Source organism: Megalobrama amblycephala, linkage group LG3, assembly GCF_018812025.1.
Source record: "Megalobrama amblycephala isolate DHTTF-2021 linkage group LG3, ASM1881202v1, whole genome shotgun sequence".
In the NCBI taxonomy this organism is placed as follows: domain Eukaryota; kingdom Metazoa; phylum Chordata; class Actinopteri; order Cypriniformes; family Xenocyprididae; genus Megalobrama; species Megalobrama amblycephala.
This window is the reverse complement of record NC_063046.1, coordinates 60,906,746-60,925,355: the sequence shown is the minus strand read 5'-3', so window position 1 is coordinate 60,925,355 and position 18,610 is coordinate 60,906,746. Positions and strand designations below refer to the sequence as shown.

The window sequence follows — 18,610 nt, the reverse complement described above, 5'->3', positions numbered from 1 at the left end:
TGTTCTCGACATTTGCCATTAAAATATCGCCATAGAAACGGCCTTAAATAAACTATAAAAAAGGGAGAAGATCGTGTCTGAAAGCTCCACTCGATTTTTTATTGGTTAAAATCAATGGAGAATATCTCGTATTCTCGTACTATTTCCGTGGGGGCTCCAGCCCACGGGATCGGCGCCTATGGCACCAAGTGAGTGCCACAGAGGACAAATTAACTACAGCTGTGCCCAAAACCTTAATGCCACTTTATCAGGGAGTATCCAGAGGGCAAGTCTGAATCGAATGCCCCACTGAGATACTTTTATAATCACATTTTTTTTTTTACAGATGTATGTAGGTGGCAGCAAGTCACTGAGTCATTCATTCAAACGATTTGTTAAAACGGCTGATTCATTCAGTCATTGACTCATTCAAAATGCACCTCGCACATCGTTAAAACAATAATAACGATACCATCATAGACTATACTTAATCGCACAACCCTAGTCCTAATCTACATTTTTTCTCGATTGGCTCAGAAATTCATCCGATTATGTAAGTAAAATGGGTTGGGAATGTTTTATGCAGACTTTAAATATTCTTTTAGCTCTGAATCTCACTTGAGTTTGTTCTAGATCATCAGACATGTGCCTTTTGAACCTTAAACCACTGACTCTCTGTAAATGTGTCGTTGTGTCACGGACACTCTACTGCACAAGGGTGGCATGTTGGTGACATAGTTCTACATTATTTGTGTGATGTTTCCACAAAGAGTACGATAAATAGCCGTGATGCAAGACAGACACAGTGGGAATACATCAACATGCTCTGCTTTGAAGAGCTAATTAATTCTTATCCTCGTCCCGCTCTTCCTGTGCTTCAAAGGAAGACAGAGAGACGCAACACATAACTCAACCTGGAGTCATCCGATTGGACTTTTATCGGATTCCTGTCTGCAAAACTTTCAGTGTCTGCCAGACATCAGTTTGACATCTCTAGATCTAAGTCTACCTACACCACTAGTGTGTGGGTCTGTGAGTATCTCTAAAGAATGAAACGTGTCCTGGATCCATATTTTAAGCTCTTCGCTGCATTCTGACTGTTGTCCCGAAGAGTGTTGCGTGCTTCAGAGAAGCATGAGTCATGAGGCAGTGTTTGCCTGAGAGAGAATTGTGGGATTGGTTGTGCTTTAACGTAGGGGGAAAGAAAGAAAACGCTGTTCTAACACAGAGTCCAAACCAAGTGCAATGCAATAAGTTTTGATTGACGTGATTCCACTGTTTGTCCTGACTGAAACTGAAAATATTGCATGATGCAACAGTCAATCAGAATATTGCTGATGTTACATATAGAGTGGGATTTTAGAGAGAGATATTCAATCAATGGGAATTTCACTGTGGGCGGAGCCACCTATAATAAGAAGATAAAAAGGAAATAAAAAAATGTTAGTCCTTTTGATTTGTTGTTTAAGATTAATGTGATATTTTGAGAATAAATTCAGCATTATAAAATTAAAGTCAGAATATTTTGAGAATAAAGCAGTATATTGCAAGAATAAATTATTTTAAAGAAAAAAAATTCACGTTTATGAGAAAGTCATAGCAACAAAAGATTAATGTAATATTTTGAGAATAAAGTCAGAGCATTATGAGATTAAAGTCAGAATATTTAAGTAATATATTTGAGTAATATAAATGAATATATTGCATGAATAAATTTAATTATTTTGACGACAAAAAAAATCTAAGATTGCGAGAATAAAGTCGTAGCAATACAAAAACAAAGTCGAAATACTTTAAGATTAAAGTAAAAATTACAATAAACTTGAATTTAAAATATTTTGAGAATAAGCAGAATATTGCACAAATAAATATAATTATTATTTCGAGGTAAAAAAAAAATAAAACTATGCAAAAGTCTTAGCAACACAAGATTAATGTCATAATATTTTAAGAATAAAGAATAAAGTCAAAGCATTATGAGATTAAAGTCAGAATATTTTGAGAATAAAATAGAATATTGCATGAATAAAGTTAATTATTTTGAGGACAAAAAGAAATCTAAGAAATCAAATTATTGTTTACTGTTGGCCAAACAACATTTACTTCAAATGTCCACTTAATCTTTAATATTTGGCCCCTTTTTTATGATAGAAATGCTTTATATAGGTATGTTATGATAGGTTTATAAATAATTACGCTACAAATCTGGTGGAATAGCGTACGTTATGTCCCCAGATGAACGTTATGAGCGACCCAAACTCACGGCAAATGCAGAAATGGATTTTGTTAAAGGGATAGTTCACTCAAAAGTGAAAATTGAGTAAACTATCCCTTTAACAAAATCCATTTTTTTACCTAGCATTTGCACAAAAATAAAATAAAATAAAATAATGAATAAATAAATAAAATGAGAAAGATACACAATAGCTACTGGCAATTGATGATGCAACAAATTTTACTTTCCATGATACTTTTTGGAAGTAACAATAATGTACGATATAAGGCAGGCTTGTACTGTAGAATCATCTGAGGAACCTGATCCAATCACAAAGCTGACCTGAAATGATCCCTGGAGCGACGCTTACCTGGGAATGGGCTGTGAGGTGGGAACCACAGGCATGAACTTTGGGCAGTTGGCCATCTGTTCCTGAACCTTTGTGCAAGATGAAATATGCGACCGCATTTTGACCAGGGTGACCTGGGATATTCAGAGGAACATGATAGAGCAAAGTGAGTAACTTGAGCTTAATACAAATAACACCTTCATTAAGGGCATTTAACTTGCAATTTCTATTTCGCTGCGGTGTAAACAGTGGAAATGTGACCCTCGCTGGTCATGTTTTTAAATAAAGCAGTCATGTTTTGCTGACTTCATAAAACTAAAATATCTACAAAACTGCTGCGTCAAATCAACAGCGAGCAAAAAAAAAGAAAACTGCATAATAAACATAATAAATAAAAGGGTTTATTGGTCTCTCTAAGCTCACTGTGGTAATTTTAGGACATTTTAAGGCCCGGGATTCTTCATTTTTCATGTTTCGCTCCATCTCGCGCACAGTCAGTGCAGATTTCAAATTATAAATGAGCGTGAATGGACGCGTTCGACACAGTTTTGCACAAACTGCTTCTACAAGACATCATCGTGTCATTTGCAGGACATTCGCTCGGAAGGACAGAAGAATTGCATGCAAAGATTAAAACAAGAATGAAAATAAAAACGATGGAGAAGGATGTGCTTTTTTATCGTCCTTTCGGCACCAGGTTTGCGTAACAAAACTCGCCGAATCACGTTACAGTGGTACCAATGTCACGTACCAATGTCTGCCTGCCCTTCTACAGTTTTTAATTGTAACAGCAGCAAACCCACAAAAGTGGTAAGGTGTTAATATGCACTTTAACATTCAAAGTCTTACAGTACTAAGTGGTGTACTGAAAAGTAGCTAAATAAACAAGCAGACAATGTATTTACTGTAAACAAGTTAACCACTTTAATAATGGTTAAAAGAGTGGTTAAAATTTTGGTTAAAAGAAATTAGGAACATGCAAAAGTGCAGAACAATCAACTACAAATAAAATAACTTAAGATAAACAGTATCTTCTTATAAATATATAAGAAAAAAATAAATGTAAATGTACAAAACGGACAATATTATATTATATACTTAAATAATGACAAATGAACAGATTAGATGGACCTGTAACAAGATAACAATAATACATTTATTAACATTAAGGCCGTGTTGTCCACAAAAGCCTTTTTTCCAGAGGCTAGCGTACTTTTTCTAATTGTTTTCAATGGGAGCGCAGCGTTTTTTTTGAGGCACTGAGCATCGTTTTCATGCTTTTTTGGTGTTTTTTTTACCGGTCGCCTTGAGTTGAAGAATGTTTGACTTTGAGTAAAACGCTGCGCTCAAACCGTTTGGTTACCGACATTCTTCAAAATATCAGCACAGGAAAGAAATAATACAGGTTTGGAACAACATGAGAGTGCGTAATTAATGACAGAACTTTCATTTTTGGGAGAACTATCTCTTTAAGAACAAGGGGCAGCATGTTTACTATTAGGCTGCTGTCACTTTAAAAATCAAGCTGTCATTTAATGTGCTCTTGGGGGCCCCCTGGTGGCCACGGGTTCGCTTCTTCCTTGGGCCGGCTCTGGCAACAGTGTTAAAGTACCCAATTCCTGGGGAAATCCGGGACTTACCAGCACTCTTTACATCACAACTGTGTATTTCCACCTAGTGGACTGTTCTGTCTCAACAATCATCTGCTGGATTGCATGCGGATAGTATGCGCAGACGTCCGCGGACTCTCCTGATGACGAAAATTACATCACACAGAGTGCACGGAGCGTCATAGAACGCCCGAAGCATACTTTGGGCTTTAGTGTGTCAAATTGTAGTTTTTGGACAGTGCTTGTTTGGCTTTGACTAATTTATAAACTTTATAAACTGTCACTGCGGTTCTGAAAGGCTCCTGTGGGAGTTATAATGTCCCTGAAGCATTTTTTAGTGTGAATGCCTTACATAATGACAGCTGCACTGTTCAGAGGAACATGCCTTGTGGAACTACACACAGTTTTTAAATCCATATTTGTGCAAGCACAAGGACTAACCTTTTTGCTGCATCCTCGGCATGGTGCCTTATACGAAGAGAGCTGTTTCTCCACGCTGGAGGATTTGTCCACTTTCTTTGGATCGAAAGGCATGCGACAGAGTGGACAGAGAGGCGAGGTCACCTGCAGACACGGCTGTAGACAGTCCCCACAGAACCTGTGAACACACACACACACACAGATGTATTACAGACACACTGTGTAGCGGGGCATGGCACAGATGGCTGAAATATTTTAAAATAAAGTTTTTCAACTGTTGACAATATTCAATATACATCACGATTATATATTTATTCTGAAATGGCTTAAAAGAGATCCAGATTATTATTATTTTTCTGCCCTAAACCTAAACCAGCTCTATCGGTACGTCTTTGATCCGAGCAAACAGCAAACCATGAATTATCACAATCGCGCTCTTGTGCAAGGCACTTACCTTCAGGTTTCTCCCGAAGGACTTGTTCCTGTAATAAGTGTACTATAAGCTGCACTGGATAAAAGTGTCCGCTAAATGTTTACTAACTGCATAAGCCTCTGAGGAGAACACCGATTTTGAACCAATGAACTCTGGCTGGCAGGCAACAGGCCTGTGAATAGCTGAACAAATGCTGATGTATCAGACTATCAGGAATCTGGCCATCACCTTTCAAGCTGGCGTGACTCAGCTTGGGTCCAAATACATGGCAGCATCAGCAAAAAATGGCTAGTGAACGTGCGGTGGCAGCCTTGTCACTTTCTGACGGATGAGGCGAGAGTTTATGGGACTGTAAATGCAATGAATCACTCTGAGCTTTTTGTCCGCCAGGCTTACGCCGCGTTTTACGGCACTGTTGAATCCAGGGCCGGGGCCAATCAAGAGCCACTCCATCACTGTCTACACTTAAATGCGGCACTGACTGACTCACAGGGGAACAGGAAGTGAAGGTCAGTCGCTAAGCGTAGCGTTGCGTTTGCAAGATTCCTAAAAATTCAAAGAGTCGTGTCATGCTGTAATTAACTGCATTCTGCCCTCTGAGTTTTTGGTCAAATAAGTGTTTTTTTAAAACTAGGGCTGTCAAACCACTAAACCACAGTGATCCACTGCCTTAAATGAAGTAAATTGTGAGACTGTAACAATCAGGGATGAGCATGATTCCTGAAAATGCAGGAATACAAAAAGGTAAGACAAATAAATATTTGCGTATTTATAGTCAGGTTCTTTTGTTAATGTCATAGATTACTACCAATTTACATTCTGTAACTGTGCAAACTATATAGATGCAGTCTATAGTCTTGCAAGCTTTAGTTATGCAGTGTGGATAATAGGGGTGTAACGGCATGTATTCGTCCTGAACCATACGGCATGGACGTCACGGTTTGGTTCATGCAGGCAGACAATGAATACAGTCAGTCACAAGCAATTCACACTCCAATCCAGAAGGGGGCGGACGATAATGCAACACTGTTTGCTAACCCATAATAAGAAGAACAGGCGATCTAGAAATGCGTGTAATCTCTCAACCGGTGTTATTTAACCGCAAAAAGACATCAATAAAACGGCTTGAGAATAATATCTCATTTAGCATTACATTTACCTCAGGCAAGTCGTTTAGTGTCCACAGCATGTTAGTTATACTGTGTATAAATGGGTCTAATAATATTTTAAGAAAATTCCAAAAATCAAATAATTGTCTTTTATATAATGCCTTTGTACTAATGTCATATTTTAAAATTATTTTATGGAAAATATTACCTTTATATTAACTGTAGGATGAGATAACCTGAAAATATATATTTAGTAATACAGCATTTTCAGAAACTTTTATGAAGAGTCGTTTTTTTTTTTATAAAGATAATTGAAATGATAATATGAAATTTGGTAAATTTGTTCAAATGATTCTAGTGTTGTCAAAAGTACCGACCGCAATACCAAGGCAGTACTGAAATTTTTAAAATATGGCGCTTTGAGCGCTGTTGAGGGGATTCGTAAACACCTCTGATTGGCCTTTGTGTTCACATGCTCAACAGATATGTCTGTGATTGGCTACAATGATCAACGATCAATTCAAATGCCCCCGTGTGTATCTGTGAGCGCTCGGTGAAGAGCGACACTGATGTCTATTTATGTTTTTGAAGCGTTGATCATTGTAGCCAATCACAGACATATCTGTTGAGCGCATGAACACATTGGCCAATCAGAGGTGTTTACGAATCCCCTCAACAGCATTCAAAGCATCACATTTTTTAAATTTCAGTACCGACTTTGTATCTCGGTCGGTACTTTTAACAACACAAAAATGATTCTGTTACATACATTTAACGAATATCTTCAAAACATTTTTTTTTCTCTTTTCTTTTTCTAAATTTTCATGCCAGTTTAAAAAACTCCTGGCCAATATCACAATAACTGGCCACTGGCAACTCGGCTCTTTAGATATCGGTTCTATCATAGGCCACTGACAAATCTATATTGCCTGACCAGAATTTATGATTTTTGGTCCAATACAATTTTACAGGAGAATATTTCCCTGAGAGAGATAGATAGAGTTGACCTTGTTTCTAGTGTGAGTGCTGCGGACTCTCTCCTGCTTCATTGTGCTGCTGTTGAGTATTGCAGACATAATGAGAGCAAATGAAAGCAGGTGCTGGTGGTGAGTTGGGCTTGAGGCTGCTTAGGCCTCTTCCTCTACAGTCCCTGTATTTCACTGCTTAAACCCGAGCACGACGGCTGCCCTTCCTCCCTTAGGAGAATAAAGCTATTTCCATAGCTTTGTACACATCAGGGGAAAAGAGAATGACTCAATGTTCCAGACAGGGTTTGGGCAGGAAATTTGATGGTCTGAAATAACAGACAATAATTTGACAAGCTTTCACACATAGCAGGAAGTAAAAGAGACTTCACACGGAGGTCAGTGATTTCATCATTACAGGTTTGGAATGACATGAGGGTAATTAATAACAAAATTTATAGTTTTGGGTGAACTAACCCTGTAAAGATACAAAATCAATTCAGTCGAGAGCAATGAGATTGTTTGATTAACATTAATGACACAGACGGCAGCAGGTTTATTAGGCTGCTGTCACTTTATGACTGAATGCACTGATCTAATATACTGTTACACATGTGCTTTCTTTCATTTTGACACATTAAATGTGTGTATTTGACCATTTAAGCCAAACAAGGTGCAAAAAAAATGAACTTAGTTCAGTACTTACACGCTGTATGACTGCATGTGCGCACGTTTCAGGTGTGTGCGCTCTGAAACGGTCTCTCAGACAGCATGCGCATATGCCGAAATGAGCCCTCTCCTGATGCTTATTGCACTTTAATGGTTTAAAACCATGTTTTTAAACTGCAAGGCTTAAAAATGCATTCAAATGATTCCCTTTTGTGATGGTGCAGCACAGCAACATCACACAAGCGTAACCACGATACAGAATCTATACTGGTTGACAAATTTCTACCGGTTAATCGGGTAATCTACTGATATATCGCCCACCCCTAATGCCTTCTTTACCACCATGTTTACAAATCTACACATCATTGCAGGAGCATGACACGTCATCCGTACGTCATGCGCACTTTGGTTTAGTGTGGATTAGATGTGATTCTAGTGTTCACATGCCTGTTTATTGCTATTAAAATCACCATATGCCACATATTTTACTATGATTATTGACACAGACGGCAGCAGGTTTATTAGGCTGCTGTCACTTTAAGATCGAATGCACTGATCTAATATACTGTTACACGTGTGCTTTCTTTCATTTTGACACATTAAATGTGTGCGCTCTGAAACGGTCTCTCAGACAGCGTGCGCATATGCTGAAATGAGCCCTCTCCTGATGCTTATTGCGCTTGAATAGTTTAAAACCATGTTTTTAAACTGCGAGGCTTAAAAATGCATTCAAATGATTCGCTTTTGTGATGGTGCAGCTCAGCAACATCACACAAGCGTAACCACGATACAGAATCTATACTGGTTGACAAATTTCTACCGGTTAATCGGGTAATCTACTGATATATCGCCCACCCCTAATGCCTTCTTTACCACCATGTTTACAAATCTACACATCATTGCAGGAGCATGACACGTCATCCGTACGTCATGCGCACTTTGGTTTAGTGTGGATTAGATGTGATTCTAGTGTTCACATGCCTGTTTATTGCTATTAAAATCACCATATGCCACATATTTTACTATGATTATTGACACAGACGGCAGCAGGTTTATTAGGCTGCTGTCACTTTAAGATCGAATGCACTGATCTAATATACTGTTACACGTGTGCTTTCTTTCATTTTGACACATTAAATGTGTGCGCTCTGAAACGGTCTCTCAGACAGCGTGCGCATATGCTGAAATGAGCCCTCTCCTGATGCTTATTGCGCTTGAATAGTTTAAAACCATGTTTTTAAACTGCAAGGCTTAAAAATGCATTCAAATGATTCGCTTTTGTGATGGTGCAGCACAGCAACATCACACAAGCGTAACCACGATACAGAATCTATACCGGTTGACAAATTTCTACCGGTTAATCGGATAATCTACCGGTATATTGCCCACCCCTAATGCCTTCTTTACCACCATGTTTACAAATCTGCACATCACTGCAGGAGCATGACACGTCATCCGTACGTCATGCGCACTTTGGTTTAGTGTGGATTAGATGTGATTCTAGTGTTCACATACCTGTTTATTGCTATTAAAATCACCATATGCCACATATTTTACTATGATTATTGACACAGACGGCAGCAGGTTTATTAGGCTGCTGTCACTTTAAGATCGAATGCACTGATCTAATATACTGTTACACGTGTGCTTTCTTTCATTTTGACACATTAAATGTGTGCGCTCTGAAACGGTCTCTCAGACAGCGTGCGCATATGCTGAAATGAGCCCTCTCCTGATGCTTATTGCGCTTGAATAGTTTAAAACCATGTTTTTAAACTGCAAGGCTTAAAAATGCATTCAAATGATTCGCTTTTGTGATGGTGCAGCACAGCAACATCACACAAGCGTAACCACGATACAGAATCTATACCGGTTGACAAATTTCTACCGGTTAATCGGATAATCTACCGGTATATTGCCCACCCCTAATGCCTTCTTTACCACCATGTTTACAAATCTGCACATCACTGCAGGAGCATGACACGTCATCCGTACGTCACATGTGCACTTTGGTTTAGTGTGGATTAGATGTGATTCTAGTGTTCACATACCTGTTTATTGCTATTAAAATCACCATATGCCACATATTTTACTATGATTATTGACACAGACGGCAGCAGGTTTATTAGGCTGCTGTCACTTTAAGATCGAATGCACTGATCTAATATACTGTTACACGTGTGCTTTCTTTCATTTTGACACATTAAATGTGTGCGCTCTGAAACGGTCTCTCAGACAGCGTGCGCATATGCTGAAATGAGCCCTCTCCTGATGCTTATTGCGCTTGAATAGTTTAAAACCATGTTTTTAAACTGCAAGGCTTAAAAATGCATTCAAATGATTCGCTTTTGTGATGGTGCAGCACAGCAACATCACACAAGCGTAACCACGATACAGAATCTATACCGGTTGACAAATTTCTACCGGTTAATCGGATAATCTACCGGTATATTGCCCACCCCTAATGCCTTCTTTACCACCATGTTTACAAATCTGCACATCACTGCAGGAGCATGACACGTTATCCGTACGTCACATGTGCACTTTGGTTTAGTGTGGATTAGATGTGATTCTAGTGTTCACATGCCTGTTTATTGCTATTAAAATCACCATATGCCACATATTTTACTATGATTATTGACACAGACGGCAGCAGGTTTATTAGGCTGCTGTCACTTTAAGATCGAATGCACTGATCTAATATACTGTTACACGTGTGCTTTCTTTCATTTTGACACATTAAATGTGTGCGCTCTGAAACGGTCTCTCAGACAGCGTGCGCATATGCTGAAATGAGCCCTCTCCTGATGCTTATTGCGCTTGAATAGTTTAAAACCATGTTTTTAAACTGCAAGGCTTAAAAATGCATTCAAATGATTCGCTTTTGTGATGGTGCAGCTCAGCAACATCACACAAGCGTAACCACGATACAGAATCTATACCGGTTGACAAATTTCTACCGGTTAATCGGATAATCTACCGGTATATTGCCCACCCCTAATGCCTTCTTTACCACCATGTTTACAAATCTGCACATCACTGCAGGAGCATGACACGTCATCCGTACGTCACATGTGCACTTTGGTTTAGTGTGGATTAGATGTGATTCTAGTGTTCACATACCTGTTTATTGCTATTAAAATCACCATATGCCACATATTTTACTATGATTATTGACACAGACGGCAGCAGGTTTATTAGGCTGCTGTCACTTTAAGATCGAATGCACTGATCTAATATACTGTTACACATATTTTACTATGATTATGGTTGCTATGATTATGAGCTTAATTGCATCAATTTGATTGAGGTATTGTGTTTACACGAGGTAAAGTTAAACTGCAATATTGCCTAAATCACATCATAATTGCATTATGTGCATAACAAAGGCTATGTTTTCAAGTGGATGATCATTTTGGTGGGTCAGATGAGCCATGGCTCATGTCATACAGCAGTCAAACAGAATAGAGAACAGAAACAGAAGAATATGGTTGTTTCTCTAAAATAAGAACATGGTTCACCTCAGGTAAAACTACAGTAGACAATATGTGGAGTGGTATTTGTTCTGGAATGAGCTATGCTAGTCTACCTCCTGCTGTTGTGGCCCATGAAGGCTACTGTGGTCCATTGTTCTCTCTCAAAAAAAAAACAAAAAAAAAACATACATTCTTCAGATTTTCTGCAGTCTGTTTATAAAGATTTATAAAGATTTTATAAAGTCTATACTTCCATTCGTTGTATTTTCTCATTTATCAGCTGCTGGTTCCTCTCATCCTCTCACTTTTATCTCCTTAAGTTCCCACCCCATTCATCTCATTTAACTGTGGTGAATAATTCAATAGCTCCAGAAAAAGCAGTTGTGCTTCAACGCATCACTGAACCAGGAACATTAAGATCCAAACTCTACCAGCCGTCTAATGAAGTCAAGATCAGCCTTATTTCATTTCAACTAGGGCTGTCAAGCCATTAAAATGTTTAATTGAATTAATTACATGATGTGATGATAATCGCACATCAAATTTGGCTGAGAAAGTACCCCCAAAAGATCATTTAAAGTCATCAAATAGACATTACAAAAAGTAGCTTCAGAAAGAAATATTTTATTTGATTCAACATAGAATTTTAAACTTTTAGGCTACAACAGCCATTTTTTTTTTTCAGAAGCTGCATCTGAATTGGTATTTAGATACATTTACAAACCAAAACAGTTTGGTTACCAACATTCATCAAAATATCTTCTTCTATGTTCCGCAAAAGAAAAAGTCATACAGGTTTGAAATGACACGAGGGTATGTAAATAAACAGAATTTTCATTTTTGGGCAAACTATCCCCAGAATATGAAATTATTTTTTAATGAAATGATATGCTAAATAAGAAACAAAAACTGCCAGTAGGTGGCAGTAAATGTCTAAATGAGTAATTTATTACGTGTTTTCGGAATTAAGTGTACATTTACACAACAACGATATGCTTAAATCTGAGAAGTTTTTCCTTTGTCAAAATGATCCCCATTCATATGAATCCGTGAAAATGAATAAAAACACTGTATTCTGCTGGCAGGCCATTAGATGGCGATGAAACACTATACTGAACATGTAATGCGCATGTGCATGACGCCATCTTTTCACAGATTTGTGTTTTTGTTGTTTACATAGAGACTGTTTTCAAAAATTTGCACTTTGAAACCCGTTTTCAAAAGTTTGCAATTTCAGGCCACCAAAATGCATAGTTTTTCGTTTTTAGTTGAAAATGGTTTCGTGTAAACAGCCCCTAAGGAAATGGCTCTCTTTAAGAATGAGCCATTGAATCATTGGTTTACCCGATTGATTACTCGTGTAATGTTGCTTAATTATGATAAAAATATGAGACAAAAAGTCATACAGGAGCATTTTTGCCCTGATATCTTGAATTTTAGGGTCATTCGAACTGCATCACACGGTGAGTTGTTGCCCTGCTTCATGTTCTTCACCAATCAACTGTATGAAACGTAAGATGAACTACGTAGGTCTGGAGCGGGACGGGTGTGTTAAATAATTTTAACGTGTTATTTTTCCATAACTAATTAATTAGATTAATGTGTTAAATCGACAGCCCCAATTTAAACAAAGTTTTCTGAGGATCTAAGAGAATACAACCAACGTAGGATTCATAGGATCCACACAGGTTTTCCCAACACTCGTTCATCTGCCATTAGTAAAACAAACAGACCTCGGTGGTTGAGGCTATACGTTGTTGTCTCAGACTAGTCAGGATGTTCAAACAATCAGAGCGATGCTGTGATAGTGCCAAAGAGCCCCAGTGTTTACACTCCTCAGGGAAATCAACATATGAATGATTTACTTTGGTGTCTCTGCAAAATAACTGTGACAGAATCTAAAACACTGCTCTTAAAGTAAAATTCATTATTAACTTAAAGATTAGTTCACTTCATAATTAAAATTTTCTAATAAATTTACTCACCCCCAAGTCTTTCTTTCTTCAGTCAAAAAGAAATTAAGGTTTTTGAGGTCCACTATATGGAGAAAAATCCTGGAATGTTTTCATCAAAAACCTTAATTTATTTTTGACTGAAGAAAGAAAGACACGGGGTGAGTGAGTTATCAGGAAATTTTAGTTCACAATCTCAAAAAAACAAGTCATCCGCAGGAACTAAAACAGTCGATCTGATCTCAAAGATCACAGATAAACTACCAAATCATTTCTGAATTAAATAAAATAAAGCAACATGAAAGAGGAAACAAGAAAGGCTTAAAAACGGATAAATCTTTAGGCATATGCCTCCTACTCTTGAGATGAGCCACAGCATTGCACAGTCCATGAATGTGTTATATGAATGTGATATATGAGTGTGGGCAGTTCTGTGCAAAACCAAAGACAGCATCAGAAACGCCAGCCCACATTATTTATGAAGGCGGTCAACCACAGTTTAATCAATGTGCTACAATCTCACCTGCATCTCTGGCAGGAACATATGGTGGTGTTGGCATAGCGAGATAAGGATTAGGACAGTTATTTTAGTCTACTTATAAAACCATCTAATCTGTATTCGGCAGGTAGATGCATTAGAAAATGAGTATGTAGACAAGCGTGGCTCTTTTTGCCATCAGGCTAGAACAGCTGCTTCAACTTCCCTATTTAGCTGCATAAAACTCACTAGAACCAGATTTCCTAATACTAAAACTAGTAAGTATTGTTTGAATTAGTTGAGCATCACTGTATTCTTATGGTTAGGAGTTGTCCAAATCTCTAACCTTATATTATGATTTCACTTTTTTAACTTTAGTTAGTGTGTAATGTTGCTGTTTGATCATAAACAACATCTGCAAAGTTACGACACTCAAAGTTCAATGCAAAGAGAGATATTTTCTTTTACAGAAATCGCTACAACAAACGGCTGGTAGGGACTACAACGAGCTTCTTCCTGGGTTAGTGACATCACAAACCCTAAAATTTACATAAACTCCGCCCCCGAGAACACACAACAAAGGGGGCGGGGCCATGTTGGGCTGCTTTAGAGAAGAGGAAGAGTTGTTGTAGTAGAGTGTTGTTGACATGCCGTCATTTTACGCCGGACTGCTTCACAAACGAGGGTCAATTCAACACAAAAGATGAACATGACGGCACATGCTAGTGGATGAGTTGAATCAACTCTACAACAACTACATCAATTTATCCACTAACCATTCAGAAACGTCTAAAAGTTGTAACTTCTTCCTGAGTCTCTCCATCAGTGTCGACTCCGGTTTGAACAATGTAAGGCTGAACACCGTTACTGACAATCCTCATTTTGGCTGCGTGAGATTCTCCAGCTTTGTTGTTGTTGAGCTGTTAAAGCTCCGCCCTCTTCTGGAAAGGGGGCGGGAGCAGCAGCTCATTTGCATTTAAAGGGACACACACAAAAACGGCGTGTTTTTGCTCACAACCAAATAGGGGCAAATTTGACAAGCTATAATAAATGATCTGTGGGGGATTTTGAGCTGAAACTTCACAGACACATTCTGGAGACACCAGAGACTGATATTACATCTTGTAAAAGGGGCATTATAGGTCCCCTTTAAACTTTAGCACTTTTAGACTTGATTCTGGTCTTGGTTGGTTTTTCATTTCTCCAGAGGCCTGTTGCAAAAAGATAGTTGTTTTAGGAGTAGGTTTAGAGTTGACAAAACCATGCAAATCCAACTTGGTTTAGATCAGGGGCCTGTACCATGAAGCTGGATTAGCTGGCTACCCAGGTAAATTTCAGATTAGTTTGCGCCAATCCTGGGTTTTAGGTACCATGAAAGTAACTTGACTTTTAGCGGTGTTCATCGCCATGGTAACTTACGCTCCACGGCTAACCTGCTCCAGGGCAGGTTATGTTCTGGTTCAGAGATCAAACTGAAATTGGACCAATCAGATGTGAGCAAAGTGACACTGACACACTCAACACAATAAAGTCACTCCCCCAGTTTCTCTTCCTCCAAATTAAAGGTCATTATATAGTAAAAACAAATATTTAATGATGAAATTGTCTGGTTTTAATGATAATTACTTAGAATTATTTTATGATTTATATATGATTTGTATAATTATATGATCTATATTTTTATTAATCCATTACACACACGCAAGTTTAGTTTAACAGTTGTTATTTAGCATTTAGTTTCAATGAGTATTAATATATATATATAGATCATATGTAATATAAATAAGCTGTAAATAAATTTTAAATATGACTACATGTGACCTTGTATGTTTGAGTCTCTATCGCTATATTATCAACTATATAAACTAACTTCATAACTTTCACTTGCACTGATAGAGAAAGATCATTTCTTTTATTTGTCCTCTTTCACAGACAAGTATTTTCCATTAGTGTAAATGCGTTTAAATTCTTCATTTTCATTTTGAATGGTGCTGACTGAAGTGAATCAGAGTTTATCTCTGCTGCAAGGCATGTGATTGGCTGTTCACCACTGATGTCATGCATTCATGTGCACGCGCTCCACAAACTCAGGATCAAAGCCTGAGTTGACAGAGAAAGTTGATGATCAGCATCATGGTACCAACAAAGCCAGATTGGAGTGGTTTGGTTTTGTCAACTCGAAACTAATCCTATAACCCTGAGTTTGTTCATCTACCATCACGGTACAGGCCCCAGGTACAGCGGGCTCACAACATTCGGTATAAACGTTCAGGGTTTGATTCAGAGTTTGTGATTAATAGTAGTTGACCAAATTAACGGCCGATATTTAGCATTTTATTTTTAATATTGGCATTGGCCAATAAGTTTTTCTGTTTGGCTGATGTGTTGGACTTGGGACTTTTATTTTGACAGCGACAGTGTTACCATTCTCTGTCTTCATTAGTTATGGTCTCTGTTTAACAGTTTTGTAAAAAGATAATTAGATAAAACTATTAAACAAAGAAAGTAAACTGTACAATTTCAACTGTACAAACAATTTCTTTATTTGTGAAAAATACTGTAATACGATTATAGAATAAAAAAAGTTGCCATCTAAAGTAAGTTATTTCTAATTTATTAAATATTAATAAAAAAACAATATCGGTTGACCACTAGTTATTAACTCTGTGTGCAACTGAAAGTGTGACATCAGCAATGAACAGCCAATCACATGGAACATGGAGAGCGTCAGTTTGATTCACTTCTCTGCTGAAGATTAAGAGATTGTTATGAAAAATATAATGCATTTACAAGGCAGGAATAAACACTGCTGCTGCAGTTTGAGAAGGACATGTAAGGGGAGTGGCTTGATTGCATCACATGTATGTCACTTTGCTCACAGCTGATTGGTCCAGCTTGGGTTTGCAATCTCGAACCCAGAATAAAACCTGCTCTGGAGCAGGTCAGCCGTGTGGCGCAAGTTACCAAAAATAATCCACCTTCCTGAGGCCAAAAAACAGAGTTTGCTCAAACTAATCTCAAACTCAAAACGGCTCCATACAACAGGTCTCATTTTTTGGTTTGGTATACCTTGATTTGCTATCATTGATATTCCTCCATATTCTCACTATATTGAAAGCCTGATGTATCAAATGTGATACTCAGCAAAAACACACGTCAGGCTTTACAGGTTTAAGCATCGGTTATCAAGGGAAAAAAAGGATCCCTCAGGTTTACAGCAGCTGTGTGAAGGTTACAGTGTTTCCCTCATCAAAAATTCATTTTTTTCTGAAAGGGCAGTAAAAGGGCAAGGCCAGTCCCTGGGTGTTTCAGCGATCAGCATCTCCTCCCAGTATTGCTCCACACGGACCTCCAGGTGAACAGCAATCTAAGCTTCACTCTCCACAAAATACAGTGCATCAAGGCACAAATTACTGTAATCAACCTGTTAAATCAAAACTATGAGCTGCCTTTATCCGATTAACTGAAGTGAAGATTTGACGAGTATCTGAGATGCTGCCAGTTCAGATGTGTCTCTAAATGCATCTATTGTTATGGAGCTCAATATTCTCCATGGATCAAAGAGCGACCGATTCAGCCATCCACAGCGACTGGGGGATTTTCTGATGCTGCTACATCAGTTCAGACGCCTTATGTCTGGATTTTGTTTTCCTCTATGAAAATGTCTTCAATTCTTCAACCCAATAGAGTGGAACAGTCGGGAAGTAAAAACACCATTTATTTTCTTGATAGGGAAAATTGATTTTTAACGATAACTATAAACCTTTAAAAACAGCCCTACTGTGAGTTACGAGGTTGTTAATCGATGGAATTTGCTTCTGCTGAAGCCGTCAGCCCACATATATATATATAAAATCAACATTTTTAAAATGACTTATATATTTCTCCATCGCAATTCTGTCAGCCCACATTATTTCCACTTGGTTTTAAAATGATCATGTTTAACACCAAAATTTGTGGTGAAAAATTACCCATGATGCTCTACAAAAATACCACCAATCAAAGTCGAAACAAGCAAACCATGCTTCTTTAGCCCTGCCCACTCCCACGAAGCTCCGCAAATTACGTAATCGAGTCGCTCTGAAAATACTTAAATATTTGTATAGTATAGTATATTTTTATATATATATATATATATATATATATATATATATATATATATATATATATATATATATATATATATATATATATATATAAATAAATTCAATATTTTTAAAATTAGTACTTTTATATTTCTCCATCGCAATTCTGTCAGCCCACATTATTTCAACTTAGTTTTAAAATAATCGCGTTTAGCAAACCGTGCCTCTTTAGCTCCGCCCACTCCCATGAAGCACTGTAAATGATGTAATCGAGTCGCTCTGAAAATACTTAAATATTTGCATAGTATTTTATATATATATATATAAAAATCAACATTTCCACTTGGTTTTAAAATAGTCGTGTTTAAGAGCAGAATTTGTGGTGAAAAACTACATTACCCATAATGCTGTATAAAATTCCACCAGTCGAAACAAGCAAACCACGCTTCTTTAGCTCCGCCCACTCCCATGACGCTCCACAAATGACGTAATCGAGTCGCTCTCGAAATATTTAAATATTTGAATATATTGCATATTTTGCAATAAACTTAAAATGTATTGTTTTTATATAATCAACATTTTTAAAATTAGTGGTTTTATTTTTCTCCTATAAACTTAAAAATCAACATTTTTAAAATTAGTAGTTTTATATTTCATAGTTCACATTATTTTAACTTGGTTTTAAAATAATTGTGTTTAACAGCAGAATTTGTGGGGAAAACTACATTACCCATAATGCTGCACAAAAATTCCACCAATCAGAGTCTAAACAAACAAACCACGCCTCTTTAGCTCCGCCCACTCCCATGAAGCTCCGCAAATGACGTAATCGAGTTGCTCTCGAAATATTTAAATATTTGAATATATAGC

General features: G+C 37.5%; 1 protein-coding gene across 4 annotated transcripts in view; it reads right to left on the bottom strand.

The window, feature by feature from the left end:
* LOC125265849 (E3 ubiquitin-protein ligase RNF166) overlaps window positions 1-18,610 on the bottom strand; it is a 30,218-nt gene that overhangs the window by 9,698 nt on the left and 1,910 nt on the right. Inside the window, exons 1-3 of one of the 4 annotated variants that reach the window (XM_048186387.1) lie at window positions 13,536-13,612; window positions 4,595-4,751; window positions 2,565-2,677 (exon numbers count right to left, since the gene is read on the bottom strand). In XM_048186387.1, coding sequence (XP_048042344.1) covers window positions 2,565-2,677; window positions 4,595-4,687 — 206 coding nt within the window. In that variant the 5' untranslated portion in view covers window positions 4,688-4,751; window positions 13,536-13,612. Of the gene's footprint in view, window positions 1-2,564; window positions 2,678-4,594; window positions 4,752-5,027; window positions 5,212-5,234; window positions 5,651-13,535; window positions 13,613-18,610 lie in introns of those variants that run through there. The other 3 variants (XM_048186385.1, XM_048186386.1, XM_048186384.1) reach the window with 3 other exon arrangements.